General features: G+C 45.7%; 1 protein-coding gene across 1 annotated transcript in view; it reads right to left on the bottom strand.

The window, feature by feature from the left end:
• The window catches only part of KIF9 (kinesin family member 9), a 1,188,236-nt gene that overhangs the window by 209,308 nt on the left and 954,361 nt on the right, over positions 1 to 24,567 (bottom strand). Inside the window, exon 16 of the mRNA XM_069645790.1 lies at positions 10,691 to 10,891. Within this exon, the coding sequence (XP_069501891.1) occupies positions 10,691 to 10,891 (201 nt within the window). The remainder of the gene's footprint in view (positions 1 to 10,690; positions 10,892 to 24,567) is intronic.

The following is a 24,567-nucleotide window of genomic DNA, read 5'->3' as shown; positions in this document are numbered from 1 at the left end:
TGATTTTCCCATTGCATACATTTCTCCTTTTTACACTTTTTGTACAAGAGATAGAGCAGGCATTAGGTTTTTGTTAGCATAGGCCATTTTGATTTGACAGACTCCACTAGGACTGTTTTAGTTTATCGTTTGATGGTTGAGACTACTCCCATCTTTTAGGGCAAATTAGGAGTTTCTTGGACCCCAACATTTTCAATAAAGGTTTTACAAATTGTATCCAGTGTGGCAGTGTCATACTTGTGATACCATGCCTTCCCTACAATAGGCACTTGTTCTTCCAATGTCCAATCTGTTTACAATAGTTGCATACTAATGGGTTAGTTAGTGCTCCCTGTGGTCCCTGCTTCCTCCAATGTCTCTGCTGATCCCACTGTCTTTGCTGATCTTGTTCACACCACTGGCTTTGCTGGTCCTGCTGACTTGGATAACTACCTATCTGCCACATATGTCCTGTTTGTCCCGGGGGCTGCCTCCTTTTTCCCTACTCCACATTTTACCTCCCTTTGGAATGGTGTTTTGTGCATTATATTCTTAACCCTGTACATTCTGCATTTGAAGTGACATTTCTTTTTTTTGATCTTGACAAGCTACCCAGTGGTTCGCCAACAGCTCCGCTAAGGGTTTAGTCTGTCACCCTATACACACATTCTTTAAAGGTGCTTGCTCTTTAGATAACAGACCGGCTATGAACACATTATCTATAGCCTCCTGTACAGTATCATTTGATTTAGTGAAACCTGATATGATGAATCCAGGGAATTCTCCCTTCTTCCCAAGGGGATCCACCCCTTTTGGAACTAGGCAGGTGAACCCACTACGCGGTAACGTCTCTATGGCTCAGGGCAAGCGTGTTCCCACTGGGAGTGGACAAGGAATGCTGAAGCCAGGGCTCCATCCCAACTCCCTTCCATTCCAAGAACCCAATGTTTATTATTGGTAATATGGAAATTGAACATGGCAATAATGTACAGGGCACCTTTAAAGCTGAGGGCTGGGTTTCTGACTTGTACTCATTTCCGCCTCTTGGTCAGACTAATGAACAAAGGAGTCTTCATCTCCATTCTAGGGAGGAACTTAAACCTAACAGGAAGCCAGCTGGGGAATCAGCTGGAGAATGAGGACGCCAGCCTGTGCAGAGACAGACAGGGAGGCAGTCCCTCTGACCAAGAGCAGAGAGCCACGCATATGATGTGTTGGGTGGAGACCCAGAGCCCTATACTGCTGCTTCATCAAAGTCGGAGACCCCAACAAGGCTGGGGCCGCTGAGGCAGGAAGAAAGTGAAGAAGCAACAAGAAGTAATATCATGCAGATACAGAAATCCCGAATGAGGAGAAGGAATGCAAAACAGCCGACCATGCAGACCTAAGAGGAGTCAAGGGCACAGATCTGCAGGAGCCAGAGAATCTGACTCCAGCACCCCATCCTGCCGCTGGAAAGAAGGATGCCGTATGTGGACTTAGGCGGTCACCGAACAGGGCTGATCAAGCACCTAACCCATCTTGGATAAGACTTGGAATACCAAGGGGAGAAAGAAATGCACCGAACAGGGCTGAACAATCCCGTAGCCCTGGAACGTAAAATACCCCCCACAGGGCTACGTGGGGTGGGGAAGGTGAAGGGAACACACCAAACATGGCTAAACAAGCTAGCCTGTAGTTGACCCGGGGCTAAGACTTGGAATACCCCACGAGGGGTTGAAAGAAGCATACTGAACATGGCTAAACAAGCCTGTGTAGTCCACCTGGGTCTGAGACTCTGAAGACCCCACAAGGGGGTGAAGGAACCATACAGAACAGCGATAAACAAGCCCATAGCACACCTGGGGTTGAGACCATGAAGACACCCAGAGGGGTTGAAGGAAACACACTGAACTGGGCTGAAGGAGCCCGTATCCCCCGATGGGCTGAGAAACAGAATAACCCATGAGGGGATGAAAGGAACGATAGACACACCAGGTCGGAATGAGCCCTAGGCCCACGCTGGTCGGAGAGACTGAACATACCACGAGGAAGTGTAAGAAAACACAATCCAAACAGGGAGAAGCAGGCCCACAGCCTAGACAAGGCTAAGATTGAGAAGCACCCAGAAATGACGAAGTGCACACTTTATTTGTTTTTCTGGAATCCGACCTACCCAGGTGAGGAATGCATCACAGAAGAAGGCATAAGACAAACTAATTAGACTACAAGACAAGGACATTGTATTATCTAAAGCAGAGAGACATTTCTCTTGTTGGTTTATATTTTGACAATTCTATGAAGCAGAGAGCTGGAAGAGACTAAGACCACTGCAGGTGGGGAGGAGAACACCATCCACCACTAATTTCCTCAAAGCGTAGTAAACCTATGTTAAGCTGTAGTTCTTTCTTTCTTTCTTTCTTTCTTTCTTTCTTTCTTTCTTTCTTTCTTTCTTTCTTTCTTTCTTTCTTTCTTTCTTTCTTTCTTTCTTTCTTACAACTTTGAGTCGGTCTAAATAATCCGTGTGCGATTCTCTTTTGCTTTGCTTACAGCTTTCTATATTTGCCCAATCAGTATTTTGGTGGCAAACCTCTGGGTTAGCAGTAATTATTCTTTCCATAGCTTGAATAAGGACATCTCATGTTCCAGAGTTGTGCTCTGGCAATTTAATGCTTTCTGTAGGTTGCTGCCTCATTTCAGACAAAATCACTATCCTCATATGCTGGTTCATGTTCGCCCAAGAGGCGTTGTAGCACTGTATCATTGTGCATATTTGGAACCGCTGAGGCTCCTGCCTAATATTTGGGAATTTTTTGGTCAGGCTCAGCAAATCGCCGGGTTTCCATGGAACATGTACGGTAACAAAGTGAGGCTGTTGTTGTCCTCCCTCCTCCTTGTTCCCTGCTGTCATCTGTCTTAGTCTCTTCCCTCATCCCTGATGGAGCGTAAGAGGGAGGTGCATCAGGCAAAAGGGCCGCCCCTTGGGCACCCAAGTTGCTACGTTCAGGCAACATCTGTGTAGAAGGTTCAGCATGTTGGGGCTGTACGACAATGGGAAGCTGGGCAGCTCCTTGAGCTTGCGGTCCCTGCCCCGCATTGCCGTTCGACTGCTCTAGCTGATGCGCATACAGCAGTAAAGAAGTTGATCATGTTTTCTGATGTCTCATTATCCTAATCTTCCTGTTCTGTGTCTGCCTTCCCTTCTATGATCTGGCGGCACAGTTGCGTCGATTTCTCTGACAGTTATTTTATATCTCTCCATAGTCTGTCATTAACCTCTTTCAGCCCCTACCTTTACAATCATTTCTAGCTATCGTTTTCTCTAACCAAGTTGCAAATGGCCACCATTGCCAATGGCTTACCTTGCCCTTTTGTTCTTCTATTGTCAGTCCAGAAATTCTCGATCGGAAGGCAATATACTTTGTTGGCCGTAGACCAACCGCCTCATGTGTTTAGTAACAAGAAGGTGTAGAAAAAGCTTCACCATAGTGTGGCCATTTTAAAGGTGACTGAAATCGCCATTTTGTTTTCTTTCTGTCTTCTCTAACGTTGCCTTTTTGCCTCATGTAAAACTGCTTTGCTGAAATATTATTCTGCTTCACTGGTGCACAATGCAAGGCCGCGAGCAGCATGTTGAAACATAATGCAGTAAACCAGACAGAAATGCCCGGTCCTTCCCGCGTATATCCTTGAAGGATGAGCAGTGAGGCATTTTAATCAGAACAGCAGGTGCCAGCTAGTCTCGGTAAGCACAGTAGAAACTCTAGAGCGAACATTAAATGACTTGAATTATGCTCTTCTTTGCGGCCCCCCTTCCCTGAGCCCGGTAGAGCCTTGGAGAGCAAGTTGACCCCCCCGGTACACGAATAGAAACGAGGAGATAGCAAGGCCTGGAATGTGTCTCTCCCTACGCACCGCTTGCTTGTAGAAACAGAAGCATTGTGTTCTTTAAAACACAGACTTAATGTTTGTGGGCTTACAAAATTGCAAACTGTTACACAATGAATGTTTGAAGGTGTCAAACTCGTCACCATTGTCAATCATCATGCCCAGTTCAAAGGAAATGCAATAGGGGCGGTATAAATTGTAACACTACTGATTACTAGAGGCTTGTTTTGTATATATGTAACAGTTGTACGAATTTCATTCTCTTGCGTCCCCCGAGGTCTGGTAGACACACGTCGCGGGGCATGGGACCAGTTGGCCAACTGAGACTATTTGCTTTGCAATAAACCCTAGATTTTGGGAATACAACCTCGTGTCTGGCGTATCAGTTCGTGTGTGGTGATTGTGCCCTGTTTCCACAAACGAGGGTGCCTCAGTGGCCCCTTCACTATGGCTCATTTTGGTGCTCCTAATTTATCCAGATTAAATGTTTCTTTATATGGGGAAATACGTGTATTTGTTAAGTCATGTCAAATAATGCCAGGAGGAGTACTGTTAAAGTTAGTAAGCATATAATGTGCAGGCAAGCTCTTAGGAGGGGCTTCCGCATCTGTAGATTGCCCCTTGCCCATGTTCTGTCTCTACTTTTAGTTTCAGGCGCCTTGTGCTCACTCACCCCTGTGCCACTCACTATTTGACTTGACTCTTTTGTGGTTCTGAGAAGAAGGGGTCCGGGGATTACCAGAGACTCTGCAGAGTGATCCTGAAAGATTATAGGGCTCTCAACCTGCAACACTCACCTCAGAAACGACACCTCCTTCTGGTCATTCAGAAAAATCTAAAAACACTACTCTTCAGGACAGACCCACTCCAGTAGCGTCACACACCTGATCCAACACCGGCAATGAATATTATGTACGTGCATATCTGTACATTGTGTATGGGTGATAGTATAATGTAAGGTGTAAATTTGTAAATATGCAACGATGATGCTAAGTACCTTAATCCTGTAACCATCTGCTTAAGATCGTACCAGCACCTAGTTGCCTCTGGGCTGTGAGCGCTATACAAATAAATAAATAAATAAATAAATAAATAAATAAAACAGTCTTTCTTTATCTATTTAAATGCCGGGCTTTATTATCCTCTAGATCGCAATATTTCCCTCTTTCCCATTTTACTTTTCCTATCTAAACAGAAATACTGATAACAGACAGGCATTCTTCAAACACCTGGGTCCAAACAGAATCTGGATACATTCCGAGCAATTTAAATACACACATATGAAACTTGCAGGGTTTATCACCAGACCAGCCTAACTAAATTAACATCCCCAGTATTTTGCCAACTCTATTTCAGGGAAGAAGTAATACACTATTGTCCAAACTACTGCAATAGAACAGTCAAAAACAAGTATTAGAATGTTGTACCCAACCCAAAATATCAAACCCACATTTCAATATCCCCTAAACAGATCCCCCTGTTGCTTAATCATTTTGGTACACCCATGGCTCCTACGAGCGCTACGCATGCACAGCATTTACAGACCAAATGATTCTCCTTCTGACAAACTTCTTGGTGTTTTTAACTAGAACTCCTTACCCTTTTCTGGTTGTGCATGTGGGGTCTTCAAGAGGAGGGCACTGTAGAAAATCTGAGGGTCTTTCCCTCCCTACTCCCGGTTGATCTTCTACACTGTGGCCAGAGGAGGGCCATCTCTATTGGATCACGACCCTGGGGGTGAATGAGGGAGGATCACCTGGGTGGAGGGTCTTTTGGGATTGGTGAGGGATTGCCCGAAGGCGATACATGGAACCCCACTTTTTCCAATAACCCCCTACTTGACATTGCCTCCTATTACATGACGGCAGACTGTCCCTATTCCCTTTGACAAAACCTCCCTGCTCTGCTAAAACACGCTGAAATCCAACAGAGGCACTTTTTCATTTTTATCAATGTCCCATTAACAAGGACAGGTGAAGTCAGGAACTGAATACAGAACAAACAGACCTAAGGACTGTTTGCACACGACAGGTGTATAAAAGAAATGAGCCAGAGAAACAGAATGAGCAAACTCGAGCCTGAGGAGGTCCACAAGTCGTAGTACGAGAGCACAGGCATACTGGGACACCCAGAGAACCCGAGACCTGCTGGGGGAGACTGAGGGCCTACGGTGCGAAAGGGCTAATGAAACGTGGCGAGGGAGCTGCGTCTCCAAGGAGCCAGAAGGGGGTTAAGTGCAAAGTTGTTCTCCAAAGTGAAGTCTGTGGAAGGGTGTTCGTTATCTGGGGCTAGAGAAGCCGCCCAGGAGAATTGGAGGGGCTGGTGAGGAGGCCTTGGTCTTCAGTCGATGAGACCACAACAGTGAAATTAAAGAAATCACAACCAGTGAGTTCAAAGTCAGAGGGGAACCCGATTGATGATAGCGGCAAAGCACGAGGGATAAAATGTTGCAAGCAGTAAGATAATTACAAGGACGAGTGTAGGATAAGAAGCGTGCTGAAGAGGAAAGCTTTGATTGCCTGTTGTGAAAGTTGAAAGATGAGAGAAACAAAGTAGAGAACGTTTGCGTGTACGTTAACACATGGTGAAAGGAGCTCTAGAGAACAGAGACATTATTGTGTACATGAGTGGTTTATGGAGAGAGCGAATATGGAAGCAAGTGAAGGGGGGCTATGCTGGAGGGAAAAGGCATGCAGAGAGCCCGTGAAAACTTGGTTATGAATTGTAAAAAGGTGCTGGCCGCACGATATTCAGAAAAGCTGAAGTTGAACTGTAAAAAGGTGCCAGGTGCACGCTGATGAAAGTAAGCCAAGAGTTAACTGCAAAATGGTGCTGGGGGCACGATGAGAAGAGAAAACTGTAAGAGAGGCCTAAGCATTAGAGTGGTTCTACACACAGCCAGAAGTACGGTGTGTTTATCGAAAGTCTCTGATACATTGAACTGCTGAATAACTGTGAGGAGAGCCAAGGTGTCAGAGTGGTCACGCCTGGGGCTGAGGAATACTGGGCGTTGTCGAAAGGCTCTGATACACCAATACACCAACCTGTTGGGAACTGTGAAAGTCTTGTGAACTAATGATAAGTAGCAGACTTCCTGAGGAGAGGTGACGCAGAGGAATTGTTACCTAAAGGAACTTTGAACTTGTGGACCAGAACTATTTGAACTTTGTAAAAATAACTTTATGCAGTGCCTTTGAAAGCCAAGAAACGCATGCTGAGATGTGGACCAGCTCCAATACTATCCTGACCTTTACTTTGAAGCACCCTTTTAATGTAGTCCAATCCCATGCACATTATTGTATTAGAGTGTGAGGGCAAGCATAGGTTTAACACAGACACTTTTGTTTTGACAAACTTGATTGACTTTGGATTTATATTTTTGTGGATGGTCAAGACTACTCCCATTATAGACCTAGGGCAAGTTATGCAGTCTCCAAACCCCTTTCTTTACAAAATAAAGGTTTACATTAATTTGAATCATTCTGTCTGTGTTTCTCTCATGATACCATGCCTGTCTCATGCCGCCCACAGGTCTGGTGCCGTACCACGTTGCGAGACAGGTCCAAATTGTGGCCCCAATCTGTGAACATCAGAAAAAGATTTCCTTTCAAATGTAGTTCTGGTTAAGCAAAAGGATGTATTAGTTTGCTTGCAAGACAAATGCACAGCATTCTAGCCATTAACCATTCCCAAGCAACTAACTCTTCCGACCCTCCATATTAATTATTTTAATATTCTCCGGGGCCCACGACCTTCGAAGTTTCCAGAAAAACGTACCACCACCTCCCACCTAAAACAATACCTCTCTTTGTCCAAAACAAAGCCCATTGTCAGTGTTTATGCCGAGCAACGGCACATGATGTCCCACCTCTGGGTTAACAGTTGCACAAAACAGCTACTGGTTTCGTCCTCCTTTAGCAACTTCCTGTGCCGCTGAAGGGTCCTTGGTGACGACTGGTCTATACTGGCAGTATCCATTCGCCTCAGTTCAACGTCCTTGTTCCAGTGCCCTTTGCAGGGCGTAAAACCCACATTCAGCAAAAATTGCACATGTGCAGTTCAGTTCGTTATGGGCAAGCATTGCCCCATGGCAATGGGGGAAAGGGTATTCCCCCTTCCAATCTCCCCATCTCCACCCATGCCCGCAATCTTGGACTCTACATTGACTCCTCCCTCTCCTTCCACGCCTAAACTCTTAATTTCCTCCCTTATTTTCTCCCACCTCTTCTACTTCTCTTAGCTCCTCTTTGGACTCCCTGTCTCTAATCTGACTTCCCTAAAATCCATCTACCACTCCTCTATCCGTACTCTGTTTCCTTGGTCCTCAAGATTCTATTTCCACCTCACTCTCTCAACTTGGTTGGCTTCCCTTCCTCTCACAACTAAAATTTCAATTCCTTTTTCTGGTCTTTAAATCTCTCCATGACCTCACCACCCCATCTCTCTTCCCTCCTCTCATTTTACTCTACCTCCCGCTCTCTCAGCTCAGCTGATCTCTTCTTACTCACACTACCCCCTGCCCCATGTGCCACCTAACGCTTCCGTTCCTTTCACCTCTTGGCCCCCCTACATTGGAACTCCTTACTTCTTTCTATCCGTTCCACCCCTACCTACTCATCCTTCCGCTCCTCCTGGAAAGCCCTTCTTCTCCACTCCCCCCCCTGACTTTCCTTCCCTACCTTCTCTCCTCCCCAGCTCCCCTGTCCCCCTTCCCATCCTCTCCCTCCCTTCCCCTTCTTCTCGCTCCCACTGAAATCAAATCAGACAATTGAAACCTTCCTTACCTATCTCCTCTCCCCTCCCTCCCCCCTTCCCTCTTCCGCTCCATCTAAGTAAATTGTTCTACATATTGTATCACTGGTTTGTTTCATGATTGTAAATATGCTTATTTCATTATTGTACCTTGTTGATATACTGTTAAGCGCTTTGGATTAACGCGCTATGTAAACCTAATAAACATAAACATAAACCTTCTACTCAAACTCTGCTAGGACAAAAATAAATATATTCAACACTAGGGTTCGGGGCAAGGGGTGACGTGATGAACAGGGAGCGGGGGTACACACATATTTGACCTTTAAAGGAAAACCTCCAGCCCCACACCCCTTCTTTTCATTGTCTTTTGTACCCATTGCTTAGAAATGTACTTATTTGAATGACCCTTGTCTGCATTCGTTGACTTTAAGAACAATATAATATAAACCTTTCTGACAAAGATGTAAGGGAACAAAACACATATATTTTAACAGATCAATGTTTCATAAAATTTCACAGCACACATCCAAACACACACCCTGCTCCAGACCCACTGCAACCAGAATTGTAGGAATGTTGCTCTGAATCTGGTCTGTGAAAATGACAATCATTGAAGAGCTCAAGTGAAGAGGAACGCCACCCTTGACACTGCTACTCCATTCCGCCACTAGGGATATCGCTCTTGGTTTTCATCCAGGGGATGTTAAACTCTGCCCACAGCCGAACATTTGGGGCCTCATCACGAGTTGGGCAGTAGCCCTTAAATGTGGCAGTAACGGTATTACCACCGCATTTAAGGGCTGGCCTTATCACCAGTTGGGTGCTAAATGGGCTGTTTTACCTCCAGCTTTTTTCTGGAGGGGAAAAATCCCATTTAGCGCCCTTTATTACCATGGGCTGCATTAGCGTGCAATATTAGTGCTGAAATTGCCCCATTGTATCCAATAGACCCAATGGGGAATGGTGATTTACAGTTAACACCAAACCAGTGATCCGGCGGTACTACCGCCAGACTGGTTGGTGCTAACGTTCTTACAGTTAGGAAGTATTACAGCCGGGATACCGCCCAACTCGTGATGAGGCCCTTGATGTTGTATTCTGCTCTGCTGAAGAAATCAAGTTGACAACCGGGGCAAGTTTGATCATTTGAAAGCAACAGTGGCTTACAGAATTATTTGTATTTTGTAGTATATTCTAAAGCGCAACCCTGCTGCCTTATAATTTGATTCCTACTATCCACCCCCGCAAGAGGAGCAAGGGTATTCTTCCCACGAGAAAATATGTAACATATTGTGATGAAATTATGCTTTTAACAGCACTGTTTTTGAAAGAAATGGAGTAAAAAGCCATACAACTTACAATTGATTCCCTAGGACAACACGTCAAAAAATCCAGTAAATGCCATGTCACAAAATAAATATATTTGACAACATTTTCATTAAATTGCGGCTACAATCTAGCTATTCCAGTAATGGTCACTGTAAACCACGTTATGACTAGCATAGACAGATTGCGGCCAAAGCCTTGTGCAAATGATTTACAGTGACCTTGACTATCATAGATTGGTTGTGGCCACAGCTTCAGGAAAGTGATTTACAGTCTGCCAAACACTGTCATGAAACTGCTGCCGCAATCTATCTATGCCAGTAATGGTCACTGTAAATCACTTGCACAAGACTGCAGCCACAATCTATCTATGCCAGTAATAGTGTATTCAACCGTTAAAGAGAAAGCCATTTAAAATGTGAGTTTGTTTCCTAAAGGACTTCTTGTGTTAATGAAGACAAATTTTACTTGCAATTTGTGATTAGCCTTTTTATGGACTCCAATCACCCCCTTCACACTACTTAGTTCTTGGTGTCTGTGTACCCCTAATTGGGCACACCTACAGGGGATTCAGTTCACAGTGCTCAATATTCAAGATTATTTACTCACTCATCCTTTCAAAATTATAAGAGGGATTTCACTGAAGCTGCAGGCCTTGTAACAATGCTGAAGCTTACAACCTATGATGATTCTAAGGGACAGTAAGCAAGCATTCAGATTAAGTGTCAACCAGAATAATAAATGGGTTTGTTTGATGTCTCACCTGGGACGGATGACCTCCTCCTTCGGTGCTGGTTCGGTGGGTTGTGTATCAACACTTATGACTTCCTGCTCTCGCGTTACTACCTCTTTTGATTCCACCTCCTTAATAGATGCAGTTAATAGGTTGGTCTTAGATGGAGAGGCAGGCTCTATCTCCTTCACAATCACTGGGCTTACAACAGATTCCTTTCTGGCAACAGGGCTGGAATACAAATATATACACGTGATGCATGATACACAACAATGTGGCATAACCAAGTTCTGTTCATGGGGCAATGTCTGTTACCAGGAAGAAAAGTAGTCAGATAGTCGTAAAATATATACTTGAAGGCAGTAGGTTGTTTTCAATAGTTCCCCTAAATCTAAATTACAAAATTAACCCCCAGGTGATGAACGCATATCATCTTGCTTCTGACAGACACCCTCTGTCTGGATTAACCTAGCCACAGGAGTAATGTCATTATATGCAATGCAATAGCTCTTACTCTCTGACAAGTCACAATTCAGACAGACTTCTTTTACAAAGAGTATTGGGGAAAATCAGATCCATCCACCATTATTGTGATGGTCCGTCATCAAGAATATGACTGTTTTTCGCACCATGAAAGGAAGGGAAAACACTCAATCTTATCACTTCATAGGCTCTGACCCATAGGAGTTAATCTGTAGAAGTAATACGATTTGGCATATTAATATTGTACAATGAAGACTAGCTTTGCACTTTGGAAGTTTGAACTTGCAACTCTGGCAGGTCATACAAGCATCCAATACTATCTTGGTGCTGTCAGAATGTGCATGCTCCTTATACCCAAAGGTGTAGCCTAAGGGACACACAAAAGGTGGCCAGAACAAAAAGATAGAATCCAGGGTTTACATCGGGTAATGGCAACGCTTCACATTGGTTAAATATCATAAGCCTTAGCCAACACATATCATTTAAAGTGTGTTGAGAGGAGGTGCAACAAGTCCTCTGCTCAGGTTCTTAGGTCTTCAGAATTCCTAAGAAGTTTAAAAGGATTACTATTAAAGCCAAATAAATGGCATGTTTACTAAGTGACATCAGATGTGAGGGATGCATGAGAGGACCAGAATGCAAAATAAAGGGGATCAATGGCCCTAGAAAAGGAGAGAGTAATTCGAACATAGGCAAAAACCAGATGGATGAATTAAACTTCTAAGTGGTCTATATAGATCACTGCAATGCACCATCTCCAGGAAATCTATTTTGCTAAATTATTTTGCATAATTTCGGGACAACTCACTTAGCATTCCTGTCTAGCAAGACCCGTGTCTGGCATATGTGATCAAAAACAAATACATTACAAGTAGAGGTACATTAACTGAAATGTTTTATAGAAGATGGTCTTCTTAAATGCATCTATCATAAGACGTCCTGAAAGCCATCTCAATATTTACATATAATATCATGCTTTTTCGTGATGGATGTTCTATTCGCTACTTTAGGAAATGTACAGTAGTTAAAGCAATGTTATTTTTAAAGAGGCATATTATACCTTCTAAATCTCTCTGTAGTTCCATTTCCAATAAGCCTTTTGCAACCATAGTCTTGTAAAGCGCAGCCACACAATAAGGCAAACATCTGGAAACAACAATGATACATTTAGTTGGGCTTCTGTGCCATCATATGAGGATGAAGTGGCACTAGCATATGTGACAAAGTCCCCTGCCTGAACTTGTTTGGTGGATGGTGGGGTCGCTAAGGGGGACAGGTGCATATCTCTAATGTGTTGTTGCCAGATAATTGGCCTTACTAGTGAAACTTAGTTTGGATACTCACACCTCCATTAGTTTCTTGATCCTATACAGACTGCCTCACAAAATGCCACCCGTTGAAGAACAATTACTAGGCATTTGTAGTGAAATAATGAAACCTTCCTCCCAATTGTTGTTGTTGGGGGACATCAATCTATGATTTAAGAATGATCAGGACTCTAAGGCCACATCCCTTACAAGTGACTTAGAGGCTTCAGCTAACATGTGAAAACTGCTACCCATAGAGATGGCAACATACTTGACTGGATTTTGACTTATGTGAGGAGCCATGAATGAGACACAGGCGGTCATTACGACCCTGGAGGTAGCCATGCCGCTATTTGCGGCATGGCTACTCCCATTCCGGGTACCGGGTCCGGGTTCCTGGAATGGAGAAATACCGGGCCATTCTGACCTTGGAGGGCCCGGTATTTCCCCATTCCAGGAACCCATCCCCATTCCCATTCGAGCCCCCATAGGGCTCTATGGGAATGGGGAGCATGCTAACAACGGGCCCGTTAATGACGGGCCCGTTGTTAGCATGCTGGTCTGCTCGCGGGACCCGCTAAGGTCGCCTGGTAGAACCAAGCGTCCTTAGCGGGTCCCGCGAGGAGACCTCGTAATGAGGTGGTAGGGGGTTGATGGGGCCGGCAGCTCTACCGGCCCCATTAACCCCCTACCCCCAGGGTCGTAATGACTCCCACAGACTCTGAGGATTCATGGTGGTTGTTCAAGAGTGTTATTGAAATAATAAAAGAGAGGGAAAATGCCTAACTGTCCCTAATCTAGGAGGTATTTCCCTACCACAACCAAAACTAACTAAGGTCTGTCAAGTGTCTAGATGTCCAAAGCAAAAACGTCCTGTGTTTGAATCCCTATATTCCTATCCTAGTCCTCACATTCTAAAACCAACTCTCTGGTGTTAAGGGTATTGCTTAGAAAGTACACAAATCGTCAAGCTCAACAAAAGGTATAACTCCAACAAAAAGTTCCAAATGGATAATGTTTCCAGTTCCAGAGGGAATGGCTCCCTTCCCCAGGATTCTCCCCACCAAAACAAAATTTCAAAGAACTACCAAGTTCTTTATAGTTCAAGAGGATAACTCCTTCCTCCTGTACCACAATTGACTCTTGAGAAAAGTATTCCCTTCCCCAGGCCTTTTTCACATTTACTACAGTTTCAAATCTTAAGGGCATGCGTCTTTCTTAGAATTCTTCTTTTAAGATTATACAAATTAGGTGCGGGTCCCAGACTCATAAGACACCTGGTATACTCCCCTGCCAGGTTCTTTCACACAACACAATTTTTTATGGGTGCGGTTCCCAGATCCACTCTTCTACTCTCCTGCCAGGACTTTGTGTTTTAATTTCTCTTTCTTACGTCAGTACAAGCGGGCCTGGGCTTTCCCCGGGTTACTTTATGGCAAAGTACTGTGACTATGAAGATAACACTAATTCCAATGATGATTACTCTCTTTCCCCACTCTGGCAACCAATTCACTCTTTCAAGTGCACATTGCGTTAGTTCGACACCCCCTTTTCCTATCTGGGTTCACCAACATCATCTGCGTTCTATCTCTGCATTCGCACACATTCGGGTACTCGCGTCAGTATCCGCTGAACAGGAGAGGCTTTCTCCAGTCAGCGGCATGGATCGTTCTCACTCCTCGCATCGGAACGAAGCCTGCTCTGGCTTGCAGTTCCTGCCACGACTTCCTTCACCTTTGGGTGCCTCCACAGACAACCAGAACCACCTCCCAATGAGGCCGATCTGGAGCCTGCCTTTCTGTCCCTCTTCTCGTTGGCAATGCTCTGCAGCCACAGCACTCAGTCCAGTCTTCCTCCAGGGTTGCCCGACCGGCCAGCAGTGCTTTGGTCGGCTCCCTCTCTCGCCACCGCCACTCGCCTGTCTTCAGGGTTTGTTCCAGGACCTGGATGCCATCTGGTCTGCCCTGCACCCTGACCCTCACAACTCTTTCCAAGCCGACATTTGAAAAAAGAATGTCCCTCCATTTTCTCACAGTCCCTGATTTAAACTCCCGCCTCCAGGCTGGAAAGTGTCTTGGACCAAACAACATTCTTCAGAAAACTAGACTGCAGATTATGGTTCACACTCATGCTCATTGCAGTCCTCTCCCATGTCTCAGTACATGTTGGGTCAAAAGGTGGAAAATGTTCATGAAGTCTGTCAGCAGCTTTTACAGGATGTTGAGAGGGTTTCTCACGATATGCCATTAAGGCATGGGGATTAGAGGGGGTCTCCTTAAAAGGAAAGTGCGGATACCATGTCTCATCTGATGATGCCTGCCCATCCCTCTGAGGGTCTCCTCCCCTCATGTGATCCTCCCTCACATAGCCACCCCCAGGGTCAGGATCAGTTAGCAGCTGCTGTCCTCTGGCCACATGAGGAGAAGCTATCTCTAGGAAAGGACTGGTGACATCATCAGATTCATCACACTTACAACATTGAGATTCCTCCCACTGTGGTTACTCCTTGTCCCTAGTCTGACTACCACATAATTCTTTTTGACTGACTACTACCATTGAGTTCTTTGTGCTTGACGGTCCCTCCCAGTAGAATCGAGAAGGTCAGAAACTTTAAGAGAGTTACTCCTGAGGCTCTGGCAACCATTGTCACCCCTCACCTTTTCAGACTGTCTCCATCTGGCAACGTCAATGATCTGGTCATACATTTCCAACAGGCTGTTAATGAGGCAGTCAACACCCTAGCTCCCACTTGGGTGAAAACTTTCAAAAACAGGACTAATAAAATAACATGGTTAAAAAATGAGATCATTGCAGGCAGGAAACTGAAACAAGCCAGTGAGCGGTTTTGGTGAAAAAACCCTTGCCCTGACACTCTGCTTAAGCACGAAGATGCCACGGCCGTCTATACGCGAGCCATTTGTCAGCCAAACAGCCAGTTACAATTCCAGAATTCTGGAGGCAAAATCAAGCTCTAGGGAGCTCTTTGCTATCCTCAGAGAACCGCAAAGGGGAGAATAAGAGGTCCATGATTGAAAAAAGTAGTTCTTGTTGCAAAGCAATACAGGACGAAGTGATCAGAAAATCTCTGGCCAACATCCTATAAGAACACGTAAACTGGCCCCGGGCAATCTGTTCGGCTGCCCAATTGAACTTGTGATTTCATCAGACCAGCCATCTTTGGAGGATCATGCTTTGTTTAGCTTCTCTCAAGTTTTTGAGAGTGAAGTTCAGGCCATTATAAGTGGCATGAAATCCACTTCCTTCTTTGGAGATTTACGCCCAGTGAGTATCATTAAGGACTCCATGGCTCTTATCCCTTGGATCACCTGGATTGTCAATGCATCCTTTGCCGAATTTTGTGTTCCAACAACACTGAAGGAGGTCTGGATTACCCCACTTCTTAAGAAGGACAACCTGAACCCTGTAGTTACTGGATATTATAGGCCAATCATCAATGTTCATTTCCTCCTTAGAATCTTGGAGAGCTTTGCCTATACTCAGCTGCAGGAGTTCCTGGAGAAACATAATAACCTGGGGGGGTGACAGTTGGGATTTCGAGTCAAACACGGGACCAGGACGGTTCTCCTTGATCTAAAATAGAATATCACAGGCATTATCGATAGTGGTCATATGGCAATTCTAATGTTTCACGATCTGTCCGCCGCATTCAACCTTGTGGACCATTCTTTGCTCATCAAAAGACTGTCTTATATTGGTAAAAAAGTGCCACATCCTGGATCAAGTCTTTCTTCGGTCCACATCGGGCCAGGGTGGCAGTGGAGGACTTTCAAGCCTCCCCTGTACAGCTTACATGCGGTGTTCAACAGGGCTTGTGCCTCTCTCCCACACTGTTTAATCTCTACTCCAGGCCTTTGTTTGACCTACTCGACCGCATTGGAGTCTGTCACACAAACTACGCACACGATACCCTGATTTGTTTCGAGCTGTCTGGTGATCACGTCCTTGACACCTTGGTTGTTAATAAAATCTATGCTTCAATACGGTCCTGGATGGCTTGGAACTCAGTGGCACTTAACGATAGTAAGACAGAACTGCTGATTCTCAACTTTATGATTGTTGATTGTTTCATGCCAGTGGCTCCCCACGTAAAAACCTTGGGTGTATTTCTTGACTCGCAACCTACCTTTAACAAGTATAACTCCAATCTTCATTTCCCTTGTGCCTATTTAACTACTTTGCTTAAGCAAATCTTCCCATACCTTTCTGAGAACAGAACTGTTGTTGTCTCAGCTCTCTTCAACACAAATCTTGATTACTGTAACAGCCTATTGGCTGGTATGTCTGCCGGTAATGTAAGCAAGCTGCAAACCACTCTGAATGGGGCTGTCTGGGTTGTTCGTGGACTGGGTAAATATCACATCTCTGCTGCTAGGCGGGATTTGCACTGGCTACCAGTTAAGAACAGAATCCTCCATAAAACATTAACTCTAACACACAAATGCCTCAATGGCTCTGTGCCTCAATACATCTCTGAGTTTTAGGATCAAATGATGCACAATTGTTAGCTCTGCCATGGTATAAACTGCAGAAATTTGGAGGAGTGTGTTTTTTCAGCCTTTCATGCTTGGAATGAGCTCCCCCTCACTTTATGGACCATTCCCTGCTTAGCATGTTTAAAAAAAAAAAAGCTGTCAAGACCCACCTCTTTAATGAAGAAGTATGTTAGTTATCCTCCTTAGTTGGCCTGCCGTTCACTTTGCTGTTGTCTGCATGTATCTTGTGTTATGTGCGCCCTGAGGCCTTCGGATTTGTGGCACGGTATAAAAAATGAAGTAAAGGTGCCATCCATCACAAGTCACATGATACTGATATGATATGATATGATATGGTATTTGTAACGCGCCTATACACAAGTGTTTCAAGGCGCGACGAGGCAGGGAGGGAGGGAAACAAGGGGAAGACAGACAAACGATCCTACTAGGCCAGGTGTCATTCAGATCGGGCAAGTGCAGGTGGGCCCAGGGGTGAACTGGGGAGGATCCCCTGGCTACCTCCACCATGCAACCTGCGGGCAGGGGCTTTTCATGTTGCCACCTTGTCTAAATTGAGTTCCAGGGATGTCTACTCGCGCTCAGGACAAAATCTTTCAAGTTATCAATGTCCATAAATTAATTTCTTAAAGTGTCAGAGTAGATTCCAAGACGTGATTGATGCAAAGTTCTCCCGGCTTGAGTTAGCCTGTTTTATTTTATCAAAGCAACAGCCGACACGTGTCTCGACCTCGCTGGTCGTTCTCAAGTCCTGTGTTCTAGGTGCTGAATTGACTTGGTCTGAGCGACTAGTCTGTCCCGAATTCAGTTGTGGATTGAAATGGAAAATTCTGCGGTCAAATACAATCGTTGTGAACAAGATTTCGTGTTGCCGTGCTTTTTAAATCAGTCAGATCTGAATGCTACTAGTCCAGGGATAAATTGCATGTGTGATAGAAGCGCATCTAATGGCGTGTTCGTGTAGAGCAAAATGGCAGCTCTTGAGAACGACCAACTACCTTTTATCCTATGTTGCCACCTTGCCCTGCTCTATAAGGAAATTGAGTAGTAGCAGTCCATTGAAGCCTGCACACTCAGCGTGGGTACAGACATTACAATTAAAACTACTGAGAGGAAGAAAAGGGACCTGAATTAGAATGGGAAACCTGGGAGGAAGAGAGCCAGCTATGGCACAATGCCTCCACACCTGTATAGTTAAAAACAGACAGGTAAAGGGAGTCCACCCCGGGGGCAGTAACCAGAGAGGACCGCTGAAGAGGAGGGAGTAGCCAGATTCAAGTCCCAAATCAGAACTGAAAGCCATACTCGGAAGTGGCGTTCCCCGCCCAATCACTATACTAGCAGCCTGAAGAAACACCTCTGAATTCCCTTACCACAGAGAGGGGCTCACAGGCAGTGCCAAGATGTAGCAGGAATAGAGAAAACTGCCTAAGTAGAGGGAGGAGCCAATCCCACATCCCATATCGGAGCAGAGCCTGACACCCAATCCCCATACCAGCCTACACATCAGAAAGGCTGGAAGAAAGGGGCCAAGGTTCTATAAAAGACAGGGCGTGTGCCAGAAGGCTGTAGGGTTAGGATGAAGGGTTCATTCAGAGCTGGCTGGAGAGGTGCCAGGAAGGAGTTGGAGATGGAACGGGTGGAAAAGCTGGAGCAGAAAGAGGCGGGGAGGTCTGAACTAAGACCCAGGCAGGAGGCTGTGGTATGGAAGGGTTATAAGCCAGCAGGCATGACCCAAGGGACTGAGGAGAAATATACCTGGCGGACTAAAGGAAGTAAGGCCAGCATAGTGGGTGAGAGAAGTCCCAGGAGAATGGAGAAGGAAAAGACAGGAGGTTGGGTGAAGAAGGGCCAGAAGGCTGGAGGATGAGGGGCCCAGATAGCTCAGCAAAAGACCCACATGGTTGGGGTGAGAAAGACACAGAGGGAAAGGAAAAGAAGAGGACAACTGGCCAGAGCCTCACAGGAGACAGGGCAGGGAATGAGAATACTGGAGGTTGTGGGAGAGGAACCCAGAAAACTCAGTAAACAGAGGTTTGGTAGGAGGTCAGGCAGAGGAGAACGAAAGGCTCAATGAGGAGCTGGCTCATAGTGATAAAATGAGCGGTGGCAAAGGAAGGTGAGGGAGAGTGAGAGAAAGGACACTGAATTTACTAAGAATCCTGCTGAGAGAGATGGGCGATTTGAACACCACTAGAAAGGAGGAGATGGTAGTAGGAGATAAGGAGGGACATCCTTTGTTATTTTGGCATAATTTGTACATATTCCCTAATAAATATTGTTTTATACATAGCCCTTCGTTTAGCCTTTATTGTCTAAGTTCATGTCAACCGTGTGACACATACCTGCTGGAGTGTCTCTTATCAGTGCTGGTTCAGGGCCAACTACTACTGCTGCTACTTTTGGATGCAACATCATTGATCATTAGCACACTTCATGTTCTACTGGTGCTAATGCTGTTGCTGTGCTTGTGCTTCTGAGGCTAGCCTAGGAATTGAAGGCATCATCGTTGATATGATTTAATTGTTCAATATTGGGACCATTATATTCTTCCAGTGATGTCTTTAACTGTGGTGTCCTATACAATATAGCCTCCACACTATCTCTGTCCCTTAACTGACATTATCCTCTACCACCAGCTGCAGTAGCATCTGTAGGCCCCTTACAGACAGATGGATTTCTGACCCTGTGGGTTTCACATTTACCCTGTCACATTAAAAAGGTACTTATTTTGGAGGGTTCTTAATGCCACATTATCCCTGGACTTGCAGATCAGTGCAATGAATACCATTAAAGAGAGAGTTTACCTGTTGGGCCATGAAAATGTAACCCAACAATGGGATTGCATTTTGAAGCTTGCACCAATAAAGTCTCTGTGTTCAAAGAAATCTCTGGGTTCAACACAAAATCTCTGGGATTCCACAAAAGACTCTGGCGTTTGTCATTTTCAATCTAGGCATCCCTTCCAGGCTATACTCTCCGTTAAGCACAATATTGGGGGTCTGAGTGCGCCAAAGGCTCTTCCTGGCCCTTCCTTCCGTTGATCATCTGCTTCTTTTCCTCATCCCCAGGAAGAGCCTCTCCTGGGTCTCTAGGGGCCCTTCTGCACTTGCTCGCTAGGCCTTGACAAAGATTGCTGTTACGCTCACCTGGTCTCTGGTGAGAGGTTGGGGCACGGTTGCAGCCCTCCCAGGGGTGAGGTCGCTCGAGTCAGTGTTCGCCCTCAATGCTTATGTGGTGACTGGTGGTAATAGGTGACCTGGAAAGTTCTTGTAAAATAAAAGCACTCCTGCACTGAAATAAAGTGCTCCTACCCACATCTCTATTCCAGCCAGGGCCCCTGTGTTTATAGGTCCCAAAGGGACCTAAGTGAGTCAAGTGACCCATTGCCCCCATCACTAGATGGTGTGGTTTTTGTGTTCTGGGGCCTGTGGCCATGAAAATTGCTTTCGGGAGTGGGTGACAGTAAAAGTACGACCCATAGCATCCACCAAGAGGCAGGAAATCTCACTTTCTCACTAGGTTGTTCTTGGCTATACTTACAACGTCCCTGACACAGGGCCATGGTTCTTGTCCATGACTAATTCATAGACGATCTGCAATGGTCTCATGCTAAAGGGGACCTCTATTGTGTCCTCTACATCTTGCTTTCCTTCTCTTCTTTCTGAGCCTCCTCAATGTCCATATAATTATACCTCAACCCATCTTAACCTGCTCTACAAAGGCTTTTTGCTTGTCTCTTCCCTGCATGGCACTGATGGTGTGTGCGGGAGCAACTTGAAGGCTAAGACAAAACCCCCTGCTAATATTGTGGCGTCCCAGGACGGTATAGGGATAACCCCCATGCTCCACACACAACATCAGAGGCACTGGGAAGTGGATTACCACAGATATTCTATTCCTCCTACCTGCCCTTTAAATCTTTAGCTAGATGTGCCAGAGACGGTCACTGTGTTCTGATTCAATGCAGGCTCACGGACATTAACAAGTGTGAATGAGAAAATCGCAATTACTAGTGCAGATGAGCTCCCACAGATGTCACAGCCTGCAAATAGTCTGTGAACCAGTTGCCTGACCTGTGTGGCGGGTCGGAAGAAGGAGTCTGACACATTCTGGACATGTTGACTTTCAATTAAATTATAAAGAAAAGGCCTATCTCTCCCTATTGCTAGAGGGGTTTCCCTGCCTTACTAAAGTAAGCAAAGGTGCTCATCAGGAAGTCCAAAGTAAATGTCTTCAGTTCTAATCCTAACTCTTCCTGACCTTGCCACTAGTACAAACAACTAACGTTAGCCAGAAGAATGCCTCTCATCTCATGGTCTTTTCTCTTTGCATCTTCTTGGCTGCGGCTTTCTCTCAGGGTTTTCTTCTTGGGTCTTTATATTGTCAATAAACAAAATCAATATATTGTCAATAAACAAAATGTCTCTGTTTTAGAAATATGTTGCTTATGCTGATCTTCTCTGACACTTTCTTGGAATTTCTTTCATGGCTCCTTCGAGCTCATCCCAACTGTTCATATGTCTTTTACTCTTTTTCTTGTTATGCTTATAACGATCTCCTGTAGATCCTGGGCCTTACTGCGGGTCCAGCGGTCACCGTGCGGGTGAAACTCAGGCACCGGTAAATTGTAAGTCCCCATTCCCATAGGGTCCAATACGACTCCATGGGAGTGGGGACCAGGGAAGCACTGGCACCATTAATAACGGTGCCAGTGCTTCTGTGAAAACTCTGCGGGCGGGTGCCGTCCCGCTCGGCAGGTTTGACCTGTGGGGTGGGACGGCATCCGCCCACAGAGTTATAGTGTGCCGGTCCGGAAACAACCGTGCCGCTAAGCTTACTGGCACTGTTGTTTGCAGACCGGCACACTTAGAATGAGGTCCATTCTCTCATAGCCTTTCCTTTGCCATCAGGTTTCTCATGTTATTGAGAGCCAACCTTTCTTGGGTTTTGCAAGATTTTATCTGAGTTAGGAATCCCCCTTTCCTGGGTTTTCTCTACTGGTTTCTTTCTCTTATTATTTAATTCACTTTGTAATTTCAAATCATAATTCAATTGTGTATGGGTTGTCTTCCCCACTCTTCAACACTGAGCTCCTCTGGTTGTTTGCCCTCTTCCCAGGGTATTTGTTTCCACCTTTCCTCTGTTTCCCATCCAGCATTGTTTGTAAAGCTCTTTATATGTTCCTCACACATCGACTTATTCTGATTTACTGTTTGAATGTTGCCCTCAAGCCTTTCAAGCAATCCTCTCCTTACAATAGGTAGCCCGGCCGCCTCCCGCCTCTCCCGTTCATCCCTGTACCTTTGTTTGTCTAGGGTGACGTTGCGGGGCTTGGCACTTGTTCTGGTAATCTGCTTCATGTTCTTGCTTCTAGGTCTCGGGTTTCTCCAATGTTCTGTTCCTCACGTCTCTGTTGGTTGCTGTGGTTGAGGGACGCTGGTGAATGGGAGCTGTTAGAGCTCTCTGCTGCAACGGTCTCAGCGTTATTAGATGGGCGTCTGGCCCACCACGGGATGGTCGCGGTCATGTCCCCATGGCAAACAGGTTTTCTCTCCCCATCCTCACAACGGCTTCTCGGTTGTCTGCTACACTTTGACTACGGGGTCTTGAGCCAGCCTTCGTTGCTTTTTGAACTGCTGCAGGTTCTGCGGCTTCCTTCTGATCCGCCTCACCAAGGTGTGATTATGTCAGGGGCTTCCCCGGCTCACTGTACTCCCTCTCCTCTTGTGGTCCACTCGTCTCATTTTCCAAGGAACTCCTTCTTACAGAGATATTCTCCTTTTCTTCACACAACATGTTTGATTCACCATTGCCTATAGCAAAAGAGTAGGAGAACACAGTACCTCATTATAAGTTTGCCGGTATCCTGCTGGTAAATCCACCAGGATACCGGCAAACCGTATGACCGTTAGTGACAGTCCGGTGGAATTTCCACCAGATTACGAGTACCGGTGATGGTGTAAAACCTCATTCCATGGAGTCCCTTTGGACTCCATAGGGGGATTTGCTGGTATTACCGACACCAGTAATACCAGTGCTGGTAATATCAGTGATTGTTGCTGGTAGGGTGGTGGAATGAGATCCAGCTCTTCGATGGAGATAATTCTTCCACCACACTGGCAGACTTGTACTTTGCCGGTTACGGTAATTTTATTTTTAAATGTTTTTATTGGCATTTGTATTGTACGTCATCAATTCGGTGTACACTTATTAGTATCAGTCAACATGTGCATGGTAAAAACACGAATTAGCAGTAACCAATATTTAGGGAAGAAAAAGAAACAATAAACAAACTAAACTAAACAACCAGTGTTCGCTTGCTGCATTATCGTGCTTAGGTTCGTAAACCCTCCCATTGAACAGTCCAGACTTCAGGAACTCATTGGTGCTGATCGGACTAGAGGTGCCGAGTCCAAATGCTCCCCAGCAGGACCCCGGGTATTGTCTATTAACAATTGCAGTTCCGGTGGGTAGGGGCAGCTCAGGGGGGTTTGTCATCTGATGCGTGAAACATATCCCAGATTAGGGCCTTCCAGTCCTCGTATACTGGGCTTGCCTCTCCTCACGCTTTGGCCACTCATTCTCCCCATACTGCCGTTTCCGCCTCTGTCCAATGTTCAAGTTCCTTGTGCCACCTGTTGTACTGTGGGCCCTTCACGGATTCCCATGCCATAGCTATAGTTCTTTTGGCTAGCACGCATACCATGTCCATCAGTTTCACTACATGTCTCAGCTTGCTTATTCTTGGCTATGCTCCCAGGAGGCATTCATTCAGGGACCATTCATATCGCACAACGCCTGCTCTCCTACAAGTCTGTTCTATTTTGGCCCAGAAGATCTGTGTTTTCGGACAGCTCCAAAACATGTGTGTCATTCCTGCCCCCTTTGAATTGCATCGGGGGTGCAGGGGATTAGTGTTTTGACTGAATTTGGCTATCGTGCCTGGTGTCATGTATGTTCTATATAGGATCTGCAATTGGATTAGTCTGAACCCTGGGTTCCTTGACACCTCTCGGGGGTACATTAGGATTCTCTCCCATTCTTCTTCAGTTCTGTCTATCCTCAGGTCCGCCTCCCACTTCGTTTTCAGGGCCTGCCTTTTAAGGTTGGGTCTATCCGCTAGTTGGGCACAGAGCCTAGACATTGGTTTCCACCCGTCCCCCAGATTGTATAGTAGTATTAGCAGTGCGTCTTGTTCGGGTTCACCCGGCCACTCTTTCCACTGCTTCTTAGACCCCTCTCTGACTCTCCTGTACCACAAGAACTGGCCTCTGGGTAGGCCCTCTTTCGCTGCCATTGATTCAAAGTCTCTGAAGGTCCCATCTTCGTATGTGTCCCCCCAGTGTAAATGCCGTACTCCTCCCATTTTCTCATCCAGGATAGGTCTGCTTTCCCCTTGCACACCCCTAACGCAATTGGGATATCTGAAGAGTAGGGATGCACCTCCCCTCCCCCCGTGAGTTTCAGGGTCCTGTCCCAGATGTTCCTGCCCAGTTCAGCTAGAATCTGGGCCTTCCCTAGGCATCCCACCGGAACCCATAGTGTTTCTTTCAGGTTCGCTGGCGTCACTGGCTGCCTGATCAGTCTGGCTTCAGAGGTAGTC

The sequence above is a fragment of the Ambystoma mexicanum genome, chromosome 2p, assembly GCF_040938575.1.
Source record: "Ambystoma mexicanum isolate Mex_15411 chromosome 2p, UKY_AmexF1_1, whole genome shotgun sequence".
Lineage (NCBI taxonomy): Eukaryota > Metazoa > Chordata > Amphibia > Caudata > Ambystomatidae > Ambystoma > Ambystoma mexicanum.
Note: the sequence above shows the minus strand (reverse complement) of the source record. Positions and strands in the feature narration are given on the sequence as shown.